Source organism: Panthera onca, chromosome D4 (assembly GCF_046562875.1).
Source record: "Panthera onca isolate mPanOnc1 chromosome D4, mPanOnc1 haplotype 2, whole genome shotgun sequence".
Taxonomy (NCBI): Eukaryota; Metazoa; Chordata; class Mammalia; order Carnivora; family Felidae; genus Panthera; species Panthera onca.
This window is the reverse complement of record NC_138351.1, coordinates 31,364,512-31,384,718: the sequence shown is the minus strand read 5'-3', so window position 1 is coordinate 31,384,718 and position 20,207 is coordinate 31,364,512. Positions and strand designations below refer to the sequence as shown.

The following is a 20,207-nucleotide window of genomic DNA, read 5'->3' as shown; positions in this document are numbered from 1 at the left end:
GATGGATGGATAAAGAAAATGTATACATATGTGTGTGTGTGTGTGTGTGTTGTGTGAATATATATGTGTGTATACATATATATGTATACACAACACACACACACACACACACACACACACACACACACAAAGGAATATTACTTAGCCATGAAAAGAATGAAATCTTGCCATTTCCTGTTGACATGGATGGATCTTGAGGACATTAAAGTAAGTAAAATAGGTTAGATAAGAAAAGATAAATATGTCTGATTTCACTTATATGTAGAATATGAAAACAAAATAAAACCAAGCTCATGAATATAGAGAGTAGACTACTGGTTGCCTGTGGCATGGATAGGCAAAATGGGTGAAGGGAGTCAAAAAATACAATTTCCATTTATAAAATAAATAAGTCATGGGAATGTAATGTACAGCATGATGACTCCAGTTAATAATACCTTTTTTTTTTTTAAGTTTATTTATTTTTGAGAGGGAGAGAGACAGAACGTGAGAGGTAGAGAGAGAGAATCCCAAGCAGGATCCGCAGTAACAGTGCCCACTTTGGGGCTCATACTCACCAACCATGAGATCATGACCTGAGCCGAAACCAAGAGTGGGATGCTTAACCAACTGAGCCACCCAGGCACCCCTCTAATTAATAATACCTTACTGCATATTTGAAAGTAGCTAGGAGAGTAGATCTTGAAAGTTCTCATCACAAGAAAAACACATTTTGTAACTATATATGGTGACAGGTGTTAACTGGACTTATTGTGATGATTTTGCAATATATACAAATATTGAATCATTACATTTACATCTGAAACTAATATAACATTCTGTGGATTATGCCTCAATGAAAAAAAAGGTATTAGAAACAATGATCCATGTACGTTGTATAGTTAGGAAAATTAAAATATAGTACCAGAACCATTCTGGCAGAGAGACCTGTGACGAAAGAGAAATAAAGTATCTTTCTGCCACTTCTTTAAGGAAAGAAAATGTATTCATTTATTAATGTTGAGAAATTATTCTAATATTGAGTTAGAATCTATCGGCTGCAGTGTAATCACACATATCTCCATTAAAAACTATAAAATTCATTCTGTAAGTTTTCTTATGTCATTTTGTTTTAACATATAAAAGTGAACCACTCACAGAGTACTTAATAACAGATATGTGCTTGAATATGCATAGACTATATCTGGATACATAAAATATTGAATTTTGAGGTGGATATATTATCTATTTAATGAAGTTATTTTTATAAGTAATAATCAAATTGTCTTGCATTATAACCTTCTCTAGATTAGTTAATACTAATTGGTTACAGAAGACTCAACTAAAAACACAGTGCAACAAAGAATAGAAACCTCATTGCCTTATAATGCCAGTTCTCTTGTTTTCTTGAACAGTATTATTTTCTATTTCCCACACAGAAATCAGATATACTTACAGTGATAATCAGGCAAATATAAATTAAAACAATGAGATGGGGCACCTGGCTGGCTCAGCTGGTACTGTATGCAACACTTGATCTCAGGGTTGTGAGTTTGAGCCCCCACATTTGGTGTAGATATTACTTAAAAAAATAAATGCTATTTATTTTACTATATTTTATTTTTTTGAGGGAGAGAGTGCACAAGCAGGGGAGGAGCAAAGGGAGGAGAGAGAGAATCTTAAGCAGGCTCCATGCCCAGCACAGAGCCCAATGGGGTGCTCCATCTCACGACTATGAGATCATGACCTAAGCCGAAATCAAGAGTTGGATGCTTAACTAACTGAGCCACCCAGGCACCCTGAAATGCTACTTCAAAACCAAACCAAACCAAACAAAACAAAACAAAACAAATGAGATGCCATTTTCCTACCATGTGACAGAGAGTGCTACCAGGAGCAGAGGTCAGGCTGGGATTCAAAGGCAGTCAGAGAAGACCACACATCAGTTAACACTTAAATAGTTGTGAAAAAGCGTTTAAGAATTAGCCACACAGAAAAGTGGTGGTAAGGGCCTCCAGGAAGACGCTACAGCATGGGCAAATGCAAGAGTATGGGGGAGTATGGCACTTTGGGGACTCTGAGAGGGTATGTGGCAGAGCATACAAGGCAGTGAAGAAATCGCAGGAGATTTTGTAGACGAGACTAGAATCAGTTCTCAGAGGCCTTGAGTGTTTTTTAAATACTGTGACCAGGGGCACCTGGGTGGCTCAGTGGGTTAAGTGTCCGACTTCGGCTCAGGTCATGATCTCAAAGTTCATGAGTTTGAGCCCCATGTTGAGCTCTGTGCTGACAGCTCAGAGCCTGGAGCCTGCTTCCAATTCTGTGTCTCCCTCTCTTTCTGCCCCTCCCCTGCTCATGCTGTCTCTCTCTCAAAAGTAAATAAACATTAAAAAAATTTTAAAAATAATAAATATTATGACCCAGTAAAGACAGCTAGACCTTCTTGGAGGAATAACTGACTCCAGGGCAGGGAAAGGACAAGTTAAACCCTGAAAATCTTGTGCCAGAAAGTAAGAAAGCACTAAAAAATTGATGGGGACATGTCAAAAGGACACAGAAGCTAATATGAAGTGCTACCCACTAGTCAAATCTGAGACAATTTGAGCATCAAAATACATAGTGACACTAAGGGATTATAATCCATTATAGAAAACTAGAAGTAAATCCATAATCTATCCACCTACCTACATGCATGCATACATGCATACACACATACATACATGCATACATACATACACAGGAGAGAAAATAAAGCTCCTCTTTCTATAGAAAGTCAATAAATAAATGTAGAACGTAATTAGAAAGTCACTATCTGTACCATTATAGTAACAACTGATTCAGAATCCTCAATGTGTACTAAATCACTGGGTGGAAGTTTGTGGTCTTAAACTATCTCCCCACAAATTATTAATTACAAAGGGAAAAGTTATACCTTTATAGTGGGAAAAATTGGCAGGCAACACCTTAATGAACCCAGTGATCAAAGTTCATTAATTACCCAGAATAAGGCAAACTGTCATCCTGGGCCTCCTTACCTGACACAGCAAGGATGCACCATCACAGTAGAAAATTCCTGCAAAAGTACACATCCTGAGCCTAATTGTTAGAAAAAGGATTGCTTCCTGGGTCAGGGAAAACCAATGCTATAAAGGGCATTATTAGGACAATTGGTGAATTGTGAAGATGAACTAAACATTTGATAATTGTATTGTCAAGGAATGTTAAGTTTCCTGAATTTGACAATGACATTATGGTTATGTAGGAAAATGTTCCTGTTTTTAGGAGATAGAGGTCATGATGTCTGTAACATTTTCTCAGATGGTTCCCCCCTAGATTAACTTGTAGGTTTGACATTTTCAAACTAAAATAAAATAATAATAAAGATGACTCTTATATAAGTGTGTAGGATGGTCCAGAAGATGAATTCAAGACTCTCTAAATGGGGCAAGGGGCTGTGAGAACATTTTAGTTGATAAAATATGATCAGATTTACCATCTTGAAAGTTTACTATGGAGCAGGGTGGAGCACGGTCCAGAAAATGAACATGGTGGCCAAAAGACAAGTTTGATCTGCAAACTCTTCACTTGGAGTTTCTTTTCTTTTCTTTTTTTTTTTTACTTTTTTTTTTTTTTTACTTTTTTTTTTTTTTTTACTTTTTTTTTTTTTTTACACGTTTATTTTTGAGAGACAGAGAGAGACAGAGAGAGACAGAGCATGAGCATGGGAGGGGCAGACACAGAATCTGAAGCAGGCTCCAGGCTCTGAGCTGTTAGCACAGAGCCTGATGTCGGGCTCGAACTCACAAACTGCGAGATCATGACCTGAGCCGAAGTCGGATGCTTAACCAACTGAGCCACCCAGGCGCCCATCTTCACTTGGACTTTCCAAATACATTTTAACGTTATTTTGGCAGCTAGATTTAAGTCAGAAACATGTTCTTTTTAATATATTTGATAATGCATAAGCTAAAAAAATTAAGCTAATACATTAAATGTGAAAACATAATTTTTCTTTCCAGAAATATTATTAAATGACAACTCACTTTTATGGACAATTTCTAGAAGCTGATTGCCTATGTTATGGGTCATTCCAGCTGTTTTTATCTTTGCAAAGCCCCTAACTTTGGATAAAGCAATTCACTACTCACTTGAATCTGCATTTAACAATGAAGTTAATGGAGAATCCAACTTAATCTGTTGATTTGTGCTCTAGTATCACTGAAGAGGGAAAAAATGATAGTTAAAACCTCCTACCCTATAAGAATTAAAAACTATAGATCTGTGAGGGTTGCCTGGATGGCTCAGTCAGTTGAGCATCTGACTCTTGATTTCAACTCAGGTCATGATCTCACAGTTCGAGCCCTGTGTCAGGAGCTGCACTGACAGTGCAAACAAAGTCTGCTTGGGATTCTCCCTCTGTCCCTCCACTACTTGTGTGTGCTCGTTCTCTCTCTCAAAATAGGGGCGTCTGGGTGGCTCAGTCGGTTAAGCATCAGACTTCGGCTCAGGTCATGATCTCACGGTCCGTGGGTTTGAGCCCTGCGTCAGGCTCTGTGCTGACAGCTCAGAGCCTGGAGCCTGTTTCAGATTCTGTGTCTCCCTCTTTCTCTGACCCTCTCCTGTTCATCCTCTCTCTCTCTCTGTCTCTCTGTCTCTCTCTGTCTCAAAAATAAATAAACGTTAAAAAAATTTTTAAAAATCAAAATAAACTTAAACAAAATCGAAACCTATAGATCTATGTGTTTACTCTTTTCTGCCCTCCCTACTCCTATGGAAAACAGTGTGTGAGAGGGAGAACCAAGACTAGGCTAGGACCTCCTCATAGACAGGAAAATTTGTAGCAAAAAGACAGAAAAATCACCCAATATATTGGAATTGGTAGCCAGTTCTCTTCCAAAGTCTTTGCAGGGAATATTCTCCCAGTCACAACAGGAGATAGAGAATAAATTGCTTTTACACTTTTACAGCTACAGAAGTGACTTGAAATTGATGCCTTTAATTTACTTCTAACTGTGTGGATAAGGGCAGAGTCAGACAAAGGATGTCTTTCTTGTCCTGCAACAATTGGAAAGACAAATGTGTGTAGTGAAGGTGAAGGAGGCTATTAGCTGCTTCACATTACCTGATTATCTCTGCTGATTCCTACCTGAAGCATGCTCTGTCCTACCGCTACCAAGCCCCCCTGGGAGGAGGCCTGGTGGGGTGCAGCCAGGAGAAAGGGCCAAACTCAGGGACAGCTTGGGTCTGCGAATTCTGTATCCTAGTTATGTCTGAGGAAGAGGACCAAGACCCGAGCCAGCAGAGCCGATCCCATTCAGTCATGTTGGGTGGGAGGGAAGGTTCAGAAACTTGAGGTATAGTGCCAAAGGGATGTCAGAGGTGGAGAGCAGCAAGCAGGGGCAAGGGAAGGGTGGCAGATGGATTGGAATGGCATGGGGGATTGTCTGGACACGGGCTTGACACAGGGAATCATGCTTATGATTGCATGGATGGTATTTCTATAAGGATCATTGATTCTGTATCTTGTTTTGAGTGGTGGTTATACAGGGGTATATAATTTTAAAACTCACTGAACTAACATCCAGATCTTTGCTTCTATAACATGTTTATTATATTTCAAATTTTTAAAAGCCCATTGGAAATTACTATAGCTGAAATCACAATCTTATGGTGCCCCCAGAGCTTACTGTGAACATAAGGTTAATAAATCTTCATAAGAGCCTCCTTTACACTTACAAAAATGAGGTGATGAGAGACTGCACTGCCCAAAACTCAAGACTAAAATAAAGAAAAGAGTTTAATTTCAAAGTTCTGTTGGGCCTTGGTGGAAATGAAAGTGTCCCAGATGTAGTGGCTTCTGCTTTGGTCAGACAGTAATAGGTATAATTTCTTTTGCCCCAGTAGGCCTCTGGGCCTTGTAAGAAGCCAGGAGGAGGAACTGAAATTAGTCTGGACAGTAATTTAAAATACTATCTCCCTTGTGAACAAAAGAAGCTGGAAGTGTATGTTTAACGAAAAAAAGTTTGCATTCCTATGGATCAGGCTGTACCTTCTCCTAGTAACAGTGGTAAAATACAGGAACAATACACAAAATCATGCTCATAATAAATGTATCATGGTTTATTTACTGAAGGACTTAAATAAATTCAAAGACATATACATATACACACATACATATATACATACATACATATACACATGTATACATACATACATGTATACATATATACATGTATACATACATATATGTACACATATACATATACATGTATACATGTATATATAAGTTTTAATTTATTTAATTATTATTATTTAATTTATTATTAATTTATTATTTAATTTATTTATATATACATGTATGTATATATGTATATATATATATATATATACACATATATGTATGTATACATGTATATATATATAAGTTTTAATTTATTTAAGTAATCTCTATACCCCATGTGGGACTTGAACTCATGACCCTAAGATGAAGAGTCGCACACTCTTCCCACTGGGCCAGCCAGGTATTCTTATACCTTTTCCTTTAATTACAGAAAATCAGTATTTTAAGAAATTCCTATTTAAAAATTCAATATTTAAATATATCAATTTTCTTCAAGTTAATCTAGAAATTGAATACTATCCCAGACAAAATCACAGAAAGAATTTTAAAATATGTAAGAATATAGGGGTACATGGCTGGCTCAGTAAGTAGAGCATGGTAAAGATTACTTAAAAATAAAATCTTGAAAATATAGAGAATATAGAGAAAAAAATTGGCTTTGATTATGAAAAATTTTAAACATAAGAAAGTAGAAAGACAACGAAAAAAGAAATAACCATTACCTGGATTCAATAATTCTTAATATTCTGCCATAGTTGTTTTATAGATAAATACATAGGTAAATGGATAGATAGAATGAGATAAAGAGTATATACTTACTGAACCATTTTACTTTTATTTACTTTAAAAAATTGTTTGAGTGAGAGAGAGAGAGAGAGAGAGAGAGCATGCACAAGTGGTTGGGAGGGAGAGAGAATCCCAAGGAGGTGCTGTGCAGCAAGCACACAGTCTGATGTGGGGCTTGACCAAATGAACCACGAGATCGCGACCTGAGCTGAAATCAAGAGTGGGATGCTCAGCTGACTGAGCTACCCGGGTGCCTCCTTACTAGACCATTTTAAAGCTTTATACTCAAATACTTTATCCATAAATTCTTCAGTTATCAGTTGACTTGAGCTGCTATAACAAAGTATTATAGATTGGGTGGTTTTTTGAGTTTTTTTTTTTAAAGATTTTATTTTTAAGTAATCTCTACATCCAATGTGGGGCTCAAACTTACAACCCTGAGATCAAGAGTCACATGCTCTACTGACTGAGACTGCCAGGCACCCCGAGACTGGGTGGTTTAAACAACAGACATTTATTTTTCACAGTTCTGGAGCCTGGAAAGTCTAAGATGAAGGCGCTGGCTGATTTGGTTCCTTGTGAGGACTCTGTTTCCTGGCTTGCAGATGGCTACCTTCTAACTGTGTCCTCATATGGTGCACAGAGAGCCATCTCTTTTCTACTTCTTATATGAATGATAATCAAAATATGAAGGCCACACCCTCTTGACCTCATCTAAACCTAATTATCTCCCAAAGGCCCCATCCCCAAAGACCATCACATTAGAGGTTAGGGCTTCAACATATAAATTGGGCTGGGAAGGGGTGGGGCACGATTCAGTCCACAGTACTAGAATAAGTCCATTCTTCTACATCATTGCATTATTATCATACCCCAAACATTTAACAATATTTCCTTAATATCACCTAATGCCCAGTCCATATTCAAATATCACCAGTTATCCAAAACATGTCATTTATAGCTGGTTTGTTCAGACCAGACACTATGAATTGCATTTGGTTTTATGGCTCTTAAGGTTCTTTTCATTTACCACACATCTTCTCATCCACTTGACCTCAGTTTTTTTCCCATGACATTTACCTGTTTAAGAGACAGACTTTGTAAAAAGTCTCACATGTTACACTGTTTTCTTAGAAGTCATTTAATTTGTTCCCTCCTCCCCCTTATATGTCCTATAAGCTGAACTCAGATCTCAAGACTTGATTGGATTCAGGGTAACTATTTTTCTCCTATTTTACTGGTGATGCTGTGTTCATCAAGAAGCACACAATCTCAGGGCGCCTGAGTGCTCAGTTGGTCAAGCATCTATTTGACTCTAGGTTTTGGCTCGGGTCATGATCTCAGTGCTGACAGCACAGAGCCTGCTTGGGATTTTCTCTCTCCTTCTCTCTGCCCTTCCCCACTCTCTCTGTGTGCCTATGCATGTGTGTGCGTGCTCTCTCTCTCAAATAAAAAAAGAAAGGAGACTAGAATCAGGCCATAGTATATACTGAGAACTGTAAATATTTATGGGTAGCATTTCAAATTAATGGGAAAAAGATGTGCTATGTGATAAAAAAGTGTTGGGAAAGAATAGATCCCTACTTTATCCTATATCCTCCAAATAAATTCCAGGTGGATTAAAGAGCTAAATATAGCAACATCTCTGAAAGAAATAGAAAATAAAGAATACTTTTAAAATATTGGGACACAAAAAATAAGGTACAATACTTAGAAACCTTAAAAAAAGGACTAGTAAGGGGCACCTGGCTGGTTCAGCGGAGCATGCAACTCTTGATCTTGGGGTCATGAGATCGAATACCATGTTGGTGGAGAGATTACTTAAATAATAAAATCTTAAAAAAAAAAGGACTGGCAAAATTGATCAGACATTAAAACACATACAACTTGTGCAGCAACATGAACAGAGCAATATGACAAAGATTAAGTAATATCAACAAGACTGAAGAGCTGATATCTATAATATATAATCAACTCTTACCAATCTAAAAGAAAATGAAAACAAATGGAGACATGAGCAAACAACATGAATAAGAAATTCTTAGAAAATATACTGAGCACTTTATAATATGTTCAGCTTTACTAGTGATGAGAGAAATGCAGTGAAAATTACAGTAAGCTGTTACTTTTTATTCTCAAACTTAAAAATATTGATTATATCTAGTGATCTCAAGGATGTGCAGAAACAAGTACTCTAAAATATTATTGGTGAATATCAAAATTTAAAAAGTGGTCACTCTTCGATTCAGCAATTCCACCTCCTGTGGATATACATATGTTAGGATATTCAATGCAGAGCTGTTTGTAATAATACCCCCCACTACAACCTAAGTGTCCATCCATAGGAAAATAAATTATGGAAAACATACAAGGGAAATCTATGCAGCCATTAGAGTCAATGGAGTTGGCTATAAAGACAAGGAAAATATTCAGGATGCAGTATTAAGTAAAAAAGAAAAAAAAAAAACAGTTCATAGAACAATATGCACACTATGAAACAATTTATTAAAAATTCTTTCAAATCTAAATACAGACTATTAAAGGTGTAGGGTAGGATTGGGGTATAAGGGTGAAGAAGAATTTTATATATACAACTATGTATGTATTTCTGCTTTTTATTTACGTTTTTTAAAAATACAATAACATGTACATGCATTATTTGGTCATTTGGGATAAAAACAAAGAAAAAGAAAAATACCTCAAGAATCTTTGAGGTAAAAAGACCCTATCACAAAGTAAGACCCAGATTTTAGAAGCCACTGGTGAGGATGAGCATGTATATTCATTTCATCCTGGGAGAAACATTTAGCCAAGGAGAGCATGGATGTGCTGATCTTCATGCATTCTTTTCCATTTCTCTCAAGATTACTAAATTCTACTCTACTGATACATTAAACATCTGTCAAATGCATGCTAGCATTTTTCAAAAGGTAAAGTGAGAGAGACAATGAGCTGGGTACTGCTCAGTCAGTGCCCTAGGCACAGGCCTAGTCTTTGGGGTAAAAGCATCCTTAGTCGTTCTCTGATCTCAAGACTCAATATAACCAGAATTCTCACCATTCTCTAGCCTCTTCCACACCAGCATGACATTATTTATTATTGTTGTCGTTGTTGTTATTGTGTGGGAGGAAGTGTACGTAATAAAAAAACAAATTAACATCAGGAATATTGTTTTAAAAATCTGTAATGGTAGCATGTGGTCTGAGGTCCCCAAATTTAATAAAAATGTATGACATTTATATAACTTTACAGGTTATTTCAAAACCTACCTGCAAGGAAAGATCCCTCCAAACTCTGTCCTCAACCTATGAAGAATGGTGTTGGCCCCAAGAAAGAGCCCTGGGTTTTCAAACCAAACTCACTGCAGGACTTGGGATAACTGCTTTGCCCTGTCAAATGAGGGATTCCTCACCCACAAAATAAAAACAATAATATCTAACAGGGCATCTAAACCCCTAGCACTGTGTCCAGCATGTGGTAGTAGCTTTCTAAATATTCATTTTCTCCCCTTTTTACAATTCTAAGAGATTTTCAGTCTCAGGGTCAGGAATATGGAGGACTTCAGATTAATGCTGAGATTACCAGAATATCCAATGAAATAAAATCAACTTTTTTTTTTTTTAAGATTTTATTTTAGGGGCACCTGAGTGGTTCATTCGGTTAAATGTCTGATTCTTGGTTTCAGCCCAGGTCATGATCTCACAGTTGGTAGGATCAAGCCCCCACACTGCTCTATGCTGACAGCATGAAGCCTGCTTGGGATTCTCTCTCTCTCCCTTTCTCTCTCTGCCCCTCCCCTGCTCATGCTGTCTCTCAAAAATAAATAAATTTAAAAAAACATTTTATTTTTAAATTTTATTTATTTTTAAGATTTTATTTATTTATTTATTTATTTTTTTAATTAAAAATTTTTTTTTAACGTTTATTCATTTTTGAGAGACAGAGAGAGACAGAGCATGAGTGAGGAAGGGGCAGAGAGAGGGAGACACAGAATCAGAAACAGGCTCCAGACTCTGAGCTGTCAGCACAGAGCCTGACGCAGGGCTTGAACTCACAAACTGCGAGATCCTGACCTGAGCCGAAGTCGGACGCTCAGCCGACTGAGCCACCCAGGCGCCCCTAAGATTTTATTTTCAAGTGATCCCTACACCCAACATGCGGATTGAATTTACAACCCCAAGATCAAGAATCGCATGCTCTATGGACTCAGTCAGTCAGGTGCCCCTAAACCAGTCTTTTTAAATATGCTAGTGAAGACTTCAGTGTCTATTTTCCCATATACCTGCCACCTAAACCCTTTAGCTTTATGGAAATTTGACCTTAAAGAAAATTACTTATCTTCACATAATTAAAGCTGTAATTCACTTATTATTTGAAATTGAAACTTACTGTCATTTGAAAAAAAAGTTTTTTTTTTTTAGGATTTTACTTTTAGTGGTACCTAGGTGGCTCAGTCATTGAGGGACTCACTCTTGGTTTTGGCTTGGGTCGTGATTCACAGTTTGTGGGATTGAGCCCTGCGCTGGGCTCTATGCTGACAGCACGGAGCCTGCTTCTGATTCTCTCTCTCTCCCTCTCTGCACCTCCCTGGCTCTCTCTCAAAATAAATAAACACTTTTAAAAAAATATTTATTTTTAAGTGCTCTCTACATCCAACATGGAACTCCAATTTACAACCCTGAAATCAAAGGTCACATCATGCTCTAGGGACTGAGACAGCCAGGTCTTCTATCCTTTGAAATTGTAATGTATCTATGGACCAGTTTCTACTAATTTTAGGGTAAGATTTCAAATTTTCAGAGTATGACTTAACTAAAATATACATCTAAAAAATCTTCTATAATTGTATTCTTTTCAGGGTGAATCTACCTAGGAGAAAGGAATATTTTGGAGAACTTCTTCCCTAGTTCTTTTGCTTTTCACTGTGCTGCCCATAATGCTGAAGATTATAACCAGATGCATCTGTTTTCTAAGCTCAGACAAGTCAAGGAAAGACAACTGGAATCTTGAAGAATGTTTCAGTATCCACTCCAGCCCTGCACTGTCACTTCTGTGGGTTCCCATGTCCTCACTGTGAAATGGCAGCCTTGGACCAAATATTGTCTAAAGTGCTTTCAAGCTCTAAAATTTTATGATCAATGGTCAAACAGTGAACAATAAACTAACCAATCAACCAAGCAAACTGAACTACATTTCTTATGGCCAATTTCTCAGAGCTTAGAGATTAGCTTATTAAACGTCAGTAAGAGTCAAATTACTCAAGAGAAGTGCCACACATGAAAACAAATATCGTACAAAGACCACTTTTCTGTCACTACCTAAACATGACCTAAAAAGAAAATATAAACAGGGTTTAAAATTTCGATGTGTGAGAGCAAGTTTAAGTGTCAGACTTTGCCTCAGGTCATGATCTGGAGGTTGGTGAGTTTGAGCCCTGCATTGGGCTCTGTGCTAACAGCTCAGAACCTGCAGCCTACTTTGGATTTTGTATCCTCCCCTCTCTCTGGCCCTACCCGGCTTGTGCTCTCTCTCAAAAATAAATAAACGTTAAAAAAATAAAATAAAATTTCAGTGTGTGTACTTAGTGTATGGATTTCCTATTCCCAAGAATGTGAGACATTTCTGCAAATTTACAAACTGTAATTATATACTTTCTCTCTTAACAATGTTATACTAACAAAAGCATAAAATTCTGTTTGTAAAATGTGAAAATGCTTAAACAGTGTAATTATCTGTACTTATTATATTTTTCCCTCATTTATTGGAATCATATGCATTTTGTTAGAATTTCCAGTCTAAACACTAAATTTGTAGTTGAAAGAAAATGAACTGATGTAAGTGAACTTCCTGGCACTTCAGTCTTAGTTTGACATTTAGATAAGCCACGCTCAAATAAATAGAATGTCATAGGGTACTTGAATTTCTTTAATTCTAGGGAGCCAAGAAAACAACTCCCATGTAGTATCTAACTGTTCAAAACAAGACCTACTTGGATGTTAACTAGACTTGCTGTGGTGATTACTTTGCACTATATACAAATATCAAATCCTTATGTTGTACACCTGAAACTAATGTAACGTTATATGTCAATTATACCTCAATAAACAAAAGAAAAGACTCTAGCAAAATCTCAGATGATCTGGGAAAAGGTGGCCTTTCCACTACTTTCCTAAGGCCAGTAAGGCCTCCTTTTTCTAGTCAAAGTAGAGGACCTGGGAGGATAGGTCTCTGCTTAACGTGGATCATTTGCATAGCATTCTAGAAGCTTCCAAGTCTTGTGCTTTATTGCTGCCCCTGCAGACAAACAGGTGGACCATTTTTAATTTAAGGCCTTCACTGAGTTCCTTAGGGGAAACAGGGAGGAAAGAACATGATTACTAAGCTTCTGGTCTAAGTGGTTGATCTGTAGTTCCAGACTGTTCAGCTGAGTCAGTGATGCAGAACCATCTTTTTCCTCAGCCCCCTTTCCTCCTTAATTAGCAGTGCTAAAGGGTAAAGGCCTTCAACAATAGAAGTCAAATAGCCCCTCTGGGAGGTACTCCATCAAAATTTGCATTTCTAAGACGCTTCTAGGGGGATTGACTAAAATTCTATCTTCCTCTTCTAGAGGCTGGCAGTAATTGCAGAACTGCAGGATAAAACGTTAAAACGTTGGTGAAAAATTAAGAATCGCTTGCAAGATGTAAAACTCGGGGCTATTAAAATTTAAGACTGCCCTCCAATCTATTCACCTTCTTAGATGTTACCATGGAAATTTGTTTAAAGTCCCACCAAAACGAGTTTTGGTTAAGTTTCAGAAATACCAGGCATTATTTTAACCCAGAAGAAAAACAGAGAGACAACCCCACAGTTTGCAAGATGAAAGCTCAAGGATTAAATTCGCCACTTGCTTCATTCAATACTTCAATCATTTTATCTGTCAACACCTTAGGTAAGAAAAACTCAGCAACTGTGTGTAAAATTACTGAGTTAAATGGGGGTACTGGACTCCGAGAAGACAAACTAGGAGGCAAACCCTACCGTAAATCGTGTTTCCACGGTGAGTTTATCGACTCCTTCAGAAGCCTGGCTTAGTCTTTTTGAATGCTGGGCACAACATATGTCGATAAAGAGTATGGGTGATTTAAATAGTTCTTAAGTTGTGAAACCAACTTTACCTTAGAGCGGCGGACAATTTTATCAGTCCATACTCTTTTTCCAAGCCAGCAGCCAGGGCAAGAGTCCTTTTCACTTGGCGCAATTACAGGGAAAAGCCAGAAATACTTTAAAAAAATATACATGCCAAAGAACTGGAGTTAAGTTACTAGGGTGGGGCTGTGTAAAGCTTTGGTGACTCATTAAAGGAAGTTGGCGACCTCGGGTCTTGGCACTGGAAGAACACAGAAGAAACAAAAGTTGGGGGTAGGCGGAGGGTCGCGAGCACACTTTTATGTTTGATTGGCGGAACCACTCAGACTTTTCTTTATGGCGTCACCGGGTACCTGCCTGTAGAAAGGCCCCGTCCGCGTGACGTCACGTCTCACTGACCAATGAAAAGCCCCAGTCTGCGGGCCCCGAGGAGGGTTGTGGGCCCTTTTTTGTGAATGAAGCTCCACGGAACAGCCCTCCTGGGGTCCCCGGGAACCGCGGCCCGCTGTGCTCCCGCGCCTCAGCAGCAGCGTCCGCGGCCGCGGTGGGCGCGCGCGGTTACCCCGGGCAGCCCCAGCCGCCGGCGGCAGCACCGTCGCCTCAGCCGCGCCAGCGGGCTGCGGGCACCTGGGGGCGGGCTGGGGGGCGCCGGCGGCGGCAGGAGGCGCTGTAGCCAGGGCTGCGGCGCGGGTCCCGCGGCGGCCGCAGGAGGGAGCGGGGCAGGCGCGGTGGGCCCGGCCCCTCCTCCGCCTCCTGCGCGGCCGCCTCCCGCCGGGCTCGACCGGCGCCCGCCGTCCCTGCAGCGCCGCTCCGCGCCCGCCGCCCCGAGCGCCCGCGCGCGGGGCTGGCGGGGGCCTCGGCGGGCGAGCGGACGCTCGGGGCCATGGTCGTGGCCCCCTGACGGGCCGCGGCCGCCTCCATGAAGCGGAAGAGCGAGCGGCGGCCGAGCTGGGCCGCCGCGCCCCCCTGCTCGCGGCGTTGCTCGGCGTCCTCGCATGGAGTGAAGAAGAGCCGCAGCTCCACGTCGCAGGAACTGCACCGCTTGGACCAGCAGGACGACCTGTACCTGGACATCACCGGTGAGCCGGCGAGCGAGCGCGTGGCGGGGCGCCCCAGACACGCGGCACCCCGCGCGGGGGTCTTAGCCCACCCACCCAGTCTGTGGAGGCGCCTCCCGGGGCCCGACTGACGTGCCTCCACCCCCACTCCCATAAAAGCCCTGCCGACCACACCCCCTTCAGCAGCCGGGCTCCTTGGGAGCGCCCCCCTACCCCGACTTTCCATCTGCGTGTGTTGCGAGCTGTAACTTTATCCGTTTTGCACTCCTACCCCAGCGAAATGGGCCGAGGGTCACCTTTCTAAATTGCTGGCGTCAGCTCGGCGCCTCGGGCTTTTTCTAAGTTCGGGTTGATAGCACCTCCCGGGGCTGCAAGCTCGGTTGGCCCTCCCAGGAGTCTGAACCTCTGAATCACCCCAGAGGATTCCCCGAGCGCGCGGAACGCGCCGGCACGGGAGCAGCTGCCCTGTTTGCTTGGCGTTCGCCCAACCTCGGCTGCTCTGGAGGAAATGGAGTCCCGCCTCGTGCGGCGTTCCCACGTCCGCACTCGGGTCCGCACGGCCCGCGCCCCCTCCTTGGCGTGCACGCGAGCACTCCCGGCCTCCTGGGACTAGCTCCCCTCTCGTGCCTCTACTAGCATTGTGTCACGTTGAAGGCTTGGGAGCCGCTGTGCGTGCCGAATGCCCAGAGTTGTCACTTGAGAAATCGCAGCCAGCCAGAGGAGGTAGAAAAGCAGACCTTTCGTAGCTGTTTTATTATTAGCGCTGATGCTACAATTCTTGAAGAGTAATACATCCAATTTGGTAGCTGTTGGGTTTGCCAGGATTGACACTAAAGCGTGTGAAGGCATCACATGTGATGATGTATGTGCAAAACGCTTTGTAAACAGCATAGCGGTCTACAATTCTGAGGCAGTTTGCAGTCTGTTTTCTGTGGCGCGGAATGTGTAAGGCTTGGCATGTGGAATTTTTAAAAAACTGTTTACCGCCCTGAGTCTTTGATAAACCAGGTGAGCTGGACAGGGCAGAATATTAATTTAGAAAGTGTTCAGACAAACATAAATTTAGTAGACATTGATTTCTAGATTGATGGACAGTTGTAAACTGAAGGTCCGTTTTAAACAAAGCTGCGAGTACAGGGGAAGGTTTCTCGGCGCTGGATGGGTGGCCTTTGGAAACCACGGCGGGAGGAGCAAGGGGTCGCCTTAATCTCTGTCCCCGGCTGACACCTGCCCGGGTCCACCGTAGCATGTGACGCTGTTGGAGGTGAAGCCAGTTTGCTGAGGCTGAAACCAGGTCCCACCTGGCTGTACACTCCCCGGGAGATAGCCCCGCCGAGGAGGGCTAGGGGTGGGGGACGACACCACATATTCCTTGTGCCTTTGTTATTTATTTATACCTCTTCAAAGGAACTTTGCTTAATAGCATTTAATTTTAGGGCAAGTAACGCACTCTTCATTCTGAAGGTGTTTCTAGTGAAACACCTCAGGAGTTTCTAGTGAAAAGCTGGTTGCAGCCACCGGCTCTTGGTCCCCAGAGGCAACGGCAGTTCCTAGTTTCCTGTGAATCCTTCCAGAAATAGACTATGCGTGCATACACCTATATATTCTTAATCAGACACAAGCGTGATAGCATACATATTGTTTTGCAGTTTTTTCTTTACAGTATTTCTTAGCAGAACAATTATTCTGTACATGCAAACCTGCTGCATTTGATTTTAATTACTGCTTAGGCCAAAGTAGACCAAGTTTTAAAAAATAAAGCCATAAAGTATATGTAGATTTAAAAATATATCTCTTCAAAGATTTTCTTATTTTTTAAAAGTAATCTCTACACCCAAAATGGAGCCGGAACTCACATCCCCCCGTTCAAGAGTCTTGTGCTGTATCCTCTGAGCCAGCCAGGTGCCCCTAAGTGTGTGTACACACACACACACACACACACACACACACACACACACACACACACACACACAGATATTTATATGTTTTAGTCGTTTAGACAGCTCCTTATTTTATTTATTGTATTTTTTTAAATGTTTATTCTTGAGGGAGAGAGAGAGAGAGACAGTGTAAGCGGGGGAGGGGCAGAGAGAGAGAGACAGAGACAGAATCTGAAGCAGGTTCCAGGCCCTGAACTGTCAGCACAGAGCTGGACACAGGGCTTGAACCCAGGAACTGCGAGATAATGACCTGAGCTGAAGTCTGACGCTTAGCTGACTGAGCCACCCAGGCACCCTTAGACAGCTCCTTACTGATAAATATTTAAGGTTGTCTCCATCAAAAAGAAGTTTTTGACAGTAAAGTCGTTGGAGTAAATCTTATTCCTCCTTCGTGGCTGGCTTTCCTGAGCACAGTGATTGAACTTCAGAAGATATTGCCAAGCTGAATATTGAGGAAAGAGTTGGTGCATTGTATAATATCAAAATGCTGTTATTTAGATTGCAAGCCCAGATAATGAAAGGATCCTGCTTAAGTGTAAGGGCAGCAAGGGAATCAAGTTTGCCTGGAATTTTTCCAGGTGTCCCTTAGTGACAGTCTTGGCTTCCTGGAAGAATGATACTGAATCAGTCTGCTTCAGGGTGATGGACAAGACAAATTAAAGTAACTTTGGATGCATGGTGCAGATTACTTTACACTGGGTTTGGAGGGAAGGCTTGAGCCTAAGTGGCAACCTGGTCCCATCCTCCCCAAGTTGTTTTTTCCTCATTGTTTCCTTAACATGTTTCAAGTTGAATGTTACCAAAAGAGATGTATAAATATAGTTGGTCTCCCCAGTAATATTTTCTTTTTCTATGCACATTTAAGTTTCTACAAACTGTGCCATATCAACAAGAACAGTCCTTTTTTTTTTTTTAATATATTTTTTTAATGTTTATTTATTTTTGAGACAGAGAGAGACAGAGCATGAACGGGGGAGGGTCACAGAGAGAGGGAGACACAGAATCTGAAACAGGCTCCAGGCTCTGAGCTGTCAGCACAGAGCCCGACGCGGGGCTGGAACCCACGGACCATGAGATCATGACCTGAGCCGAAGTCGGACGCTTAACCGACCGAGCCACCCAGGCGCCCCGAACAGTCCTTTTTTTAATGGCTGTATGGTATTGCGTTGTATGGCTGAATTGTGATTTATATAATGGTTACAATCGTTTTTTGGGGAGGTTTTCAGTTTCTGCAAATGGCAGCAGTAAAATCAGTGTATATGTCTACCTACGTGTGTGACTGTATCTGCAAAATAAAGGAGAAGTGAAGAGACCAAGCCAAAATATATATAGTTTTATCTATTCATTGGTGGACTTTTTTGTGATTGTGAATAATGCTGCTATGAACATTAATGTACAAGTTTTTGCGTGGACGTTTTCAGTTCCTTTGCCTATATACAGGTAGGAGTGGAGGTGCTGGGTTGCATGGTAACGCCATGTTTAACCTTTTGAGGAACTGCCAGACTTTTTCCCAGTGCTACTGTACCACTAGCATTTCCCACCAGCATTGTACCAGTTCTTCGACATCCTAGCCAACACTTGTTATAGGATTATGAAGATTCTTTCCCAGTGGGATTGGTTTGTAAAAATTAATGCACATTATCACTTCTGCCCACTCTGCCCTTCAATACATTATTATTTTTTTACTTTACTGCCTTGTTATTTTTATTGTGACTTATTATCTGTTAAGTCAAATTCCCATAGATTAATGCCTATTATTGTTCTGTAGTCCTTCGTTATATGGTCACTACTTATTTATGTATGTATGTATGTATGTATGTATGTATGTATGTCTAGCCAGCCACTTGGCTACACTGGGCATTTCCTAGGAGTAGACTGATGGTTTTATTCCCACATGGACCCCATCCACCTCTCACCATTCACTCAGTTCTTGCCATTTGCAGTGATGTGGATTTTTACATGAGCTGTATTCCTGGTGCGGTTCCATGCATCATATTAAAAAAAAGATCAGGGGCGCCTGGGTGGCTCGGTCGGTTAAGCGTCCGACTTTGGCTCAGGTCCTGATCTCACGGTCCGTGAGTTCGAGCCCCGCGTCGGGCTCTGTGCTGACAGCTCAGAGCCTGGAGCCTGTTTCAGATTCTGTGTCTCCCTCTCTCTGACCCTCCCCTGTTCATGCTCTCTCTCTGTGTCAAAAATAAATAAACGTTAAAAAAAATTTAAAAAAAAGATCATAAAAACTGTAAATTGTATACATTAACACAAAAGAGATACTGAGTAAAGATCTAATCAGAATGAATTGTTATCAGTTAAGGAAGCTGGGGAAGAAGGGAAGAGAGGAGAGTTTTTGGTTGGGTTTGGAATTAGAATCTCTCAAGATGGGAAAAATACCAAATGAAAAATGTTGGACATAGGTTTTTGATTTTCCGATGAACCTCCTAACAGTCAGAAGTCTGAATCTTTTTGATCTCTATATTCCTATCTCTTAAATAGGACCATAAATGACAGTGCACATTCTCCTTTCCTCTTTGGTAATATAGGAAAAAATATTAAAGACTATGAAACTACTGTATTATCTCTATTTTTGATAATTTATAGGATTTAATAGTATAGAATTTCGATTTACTTTATTTTTTTATTTTTTAAACTTCTGACTAGTAAAAATAATAGGTAATAACTATTAGCTAAAAATGATTCTTGGTGGTTTGTCTTAAAATAAATTTTGTTTTTAATGTCTGCCGTGATAGTCTACCTTTTTAAGAGTCTATAACAGTAAATAATTTTATTGGAGAAGCTCTAGTCGAGATCAGGATTGTCATTTAAAAGCACCGATTATTGTGTATCAGATACTCATCAAATTACAGATGCAGCACTGCCTTTACCCTGCTTCTTTTCTTTTTAGGATTTAAAAAATTCACACTAGACATTATTGGGCAGGGAAAATTTATTCATTAATTCAAGAAGTGTTGAATGCTTACTATGTAAAATAGTCTTGCATATTCATTGTTTGCAATGATAGAAGTATATTTTTCTTGATTAAAAAAATAATGCTGTTACCTGGGGCACTGATTCAAGGAGGAAATAAATTCATTTTTCTTCAAGACTGATGTAGTAGATTATTGAGTTTCAGTAATTGAAGCTCATCAGAGTATGTAGTGTTCATTTTTCTTCTTATGCCTTATTTCTATATTTTGAAAT

The 20,207-nt window shown here is 40.5% G+C and overlaps 2 protein-coding genes across 11 annotated transcripts in view; both read left to right on the top strand.

The window, feature by feature from the left end:
- Positions 1 to 12,137, top strand: part of PRXL2C (peroxiredoxin like 2C) — a 35,967-nt gene extending 23,830 nt beyond the window's left edge. For all 3 annotated transcript variants that reach the window (XR_009603089.3, XM_060609860.3, XM_060609858.3), the window contains one exon: positions 11,745 to 12,137. Coding sequence is in view for 1 of the 3 variants with exons in the window: in XM_060609860.3 (XP_060465843.1) it covers positions 11,745 to 11,749 (5 nt within the window). In the remaining 2 variants the exon portion in view is untranslated. The remainder of the gene's footprint in view (positions 1 to 11,744) is intronic.
- A 2,685-nt stretch (positions 12,138 to 14,822) lies between these two features.
- The window catches only part of CDC14B (cell division cycle 14B), a 113,377-nt gene continuing 107,992 nt past the window's right edge, over positions 14,823 to 20,207 (top strand). For all 8 annotated transcript variants that reach the window (XM_078436882.2, XM_078436881.2, XM_060609849.3 and 5 more), the window contains exon 1: positions 14,823 to 15,093. In XM_078436882.2, coding sequence (XP_078293008.1) covers positions 14,934 to 15,093 — 160 coding nt within the window. In that variant the 5' untranslated portion in view covers positions 14,823 to 14,933. The remainder of the gene's footprint in view (positions 15,094 to 20,207) is intronic.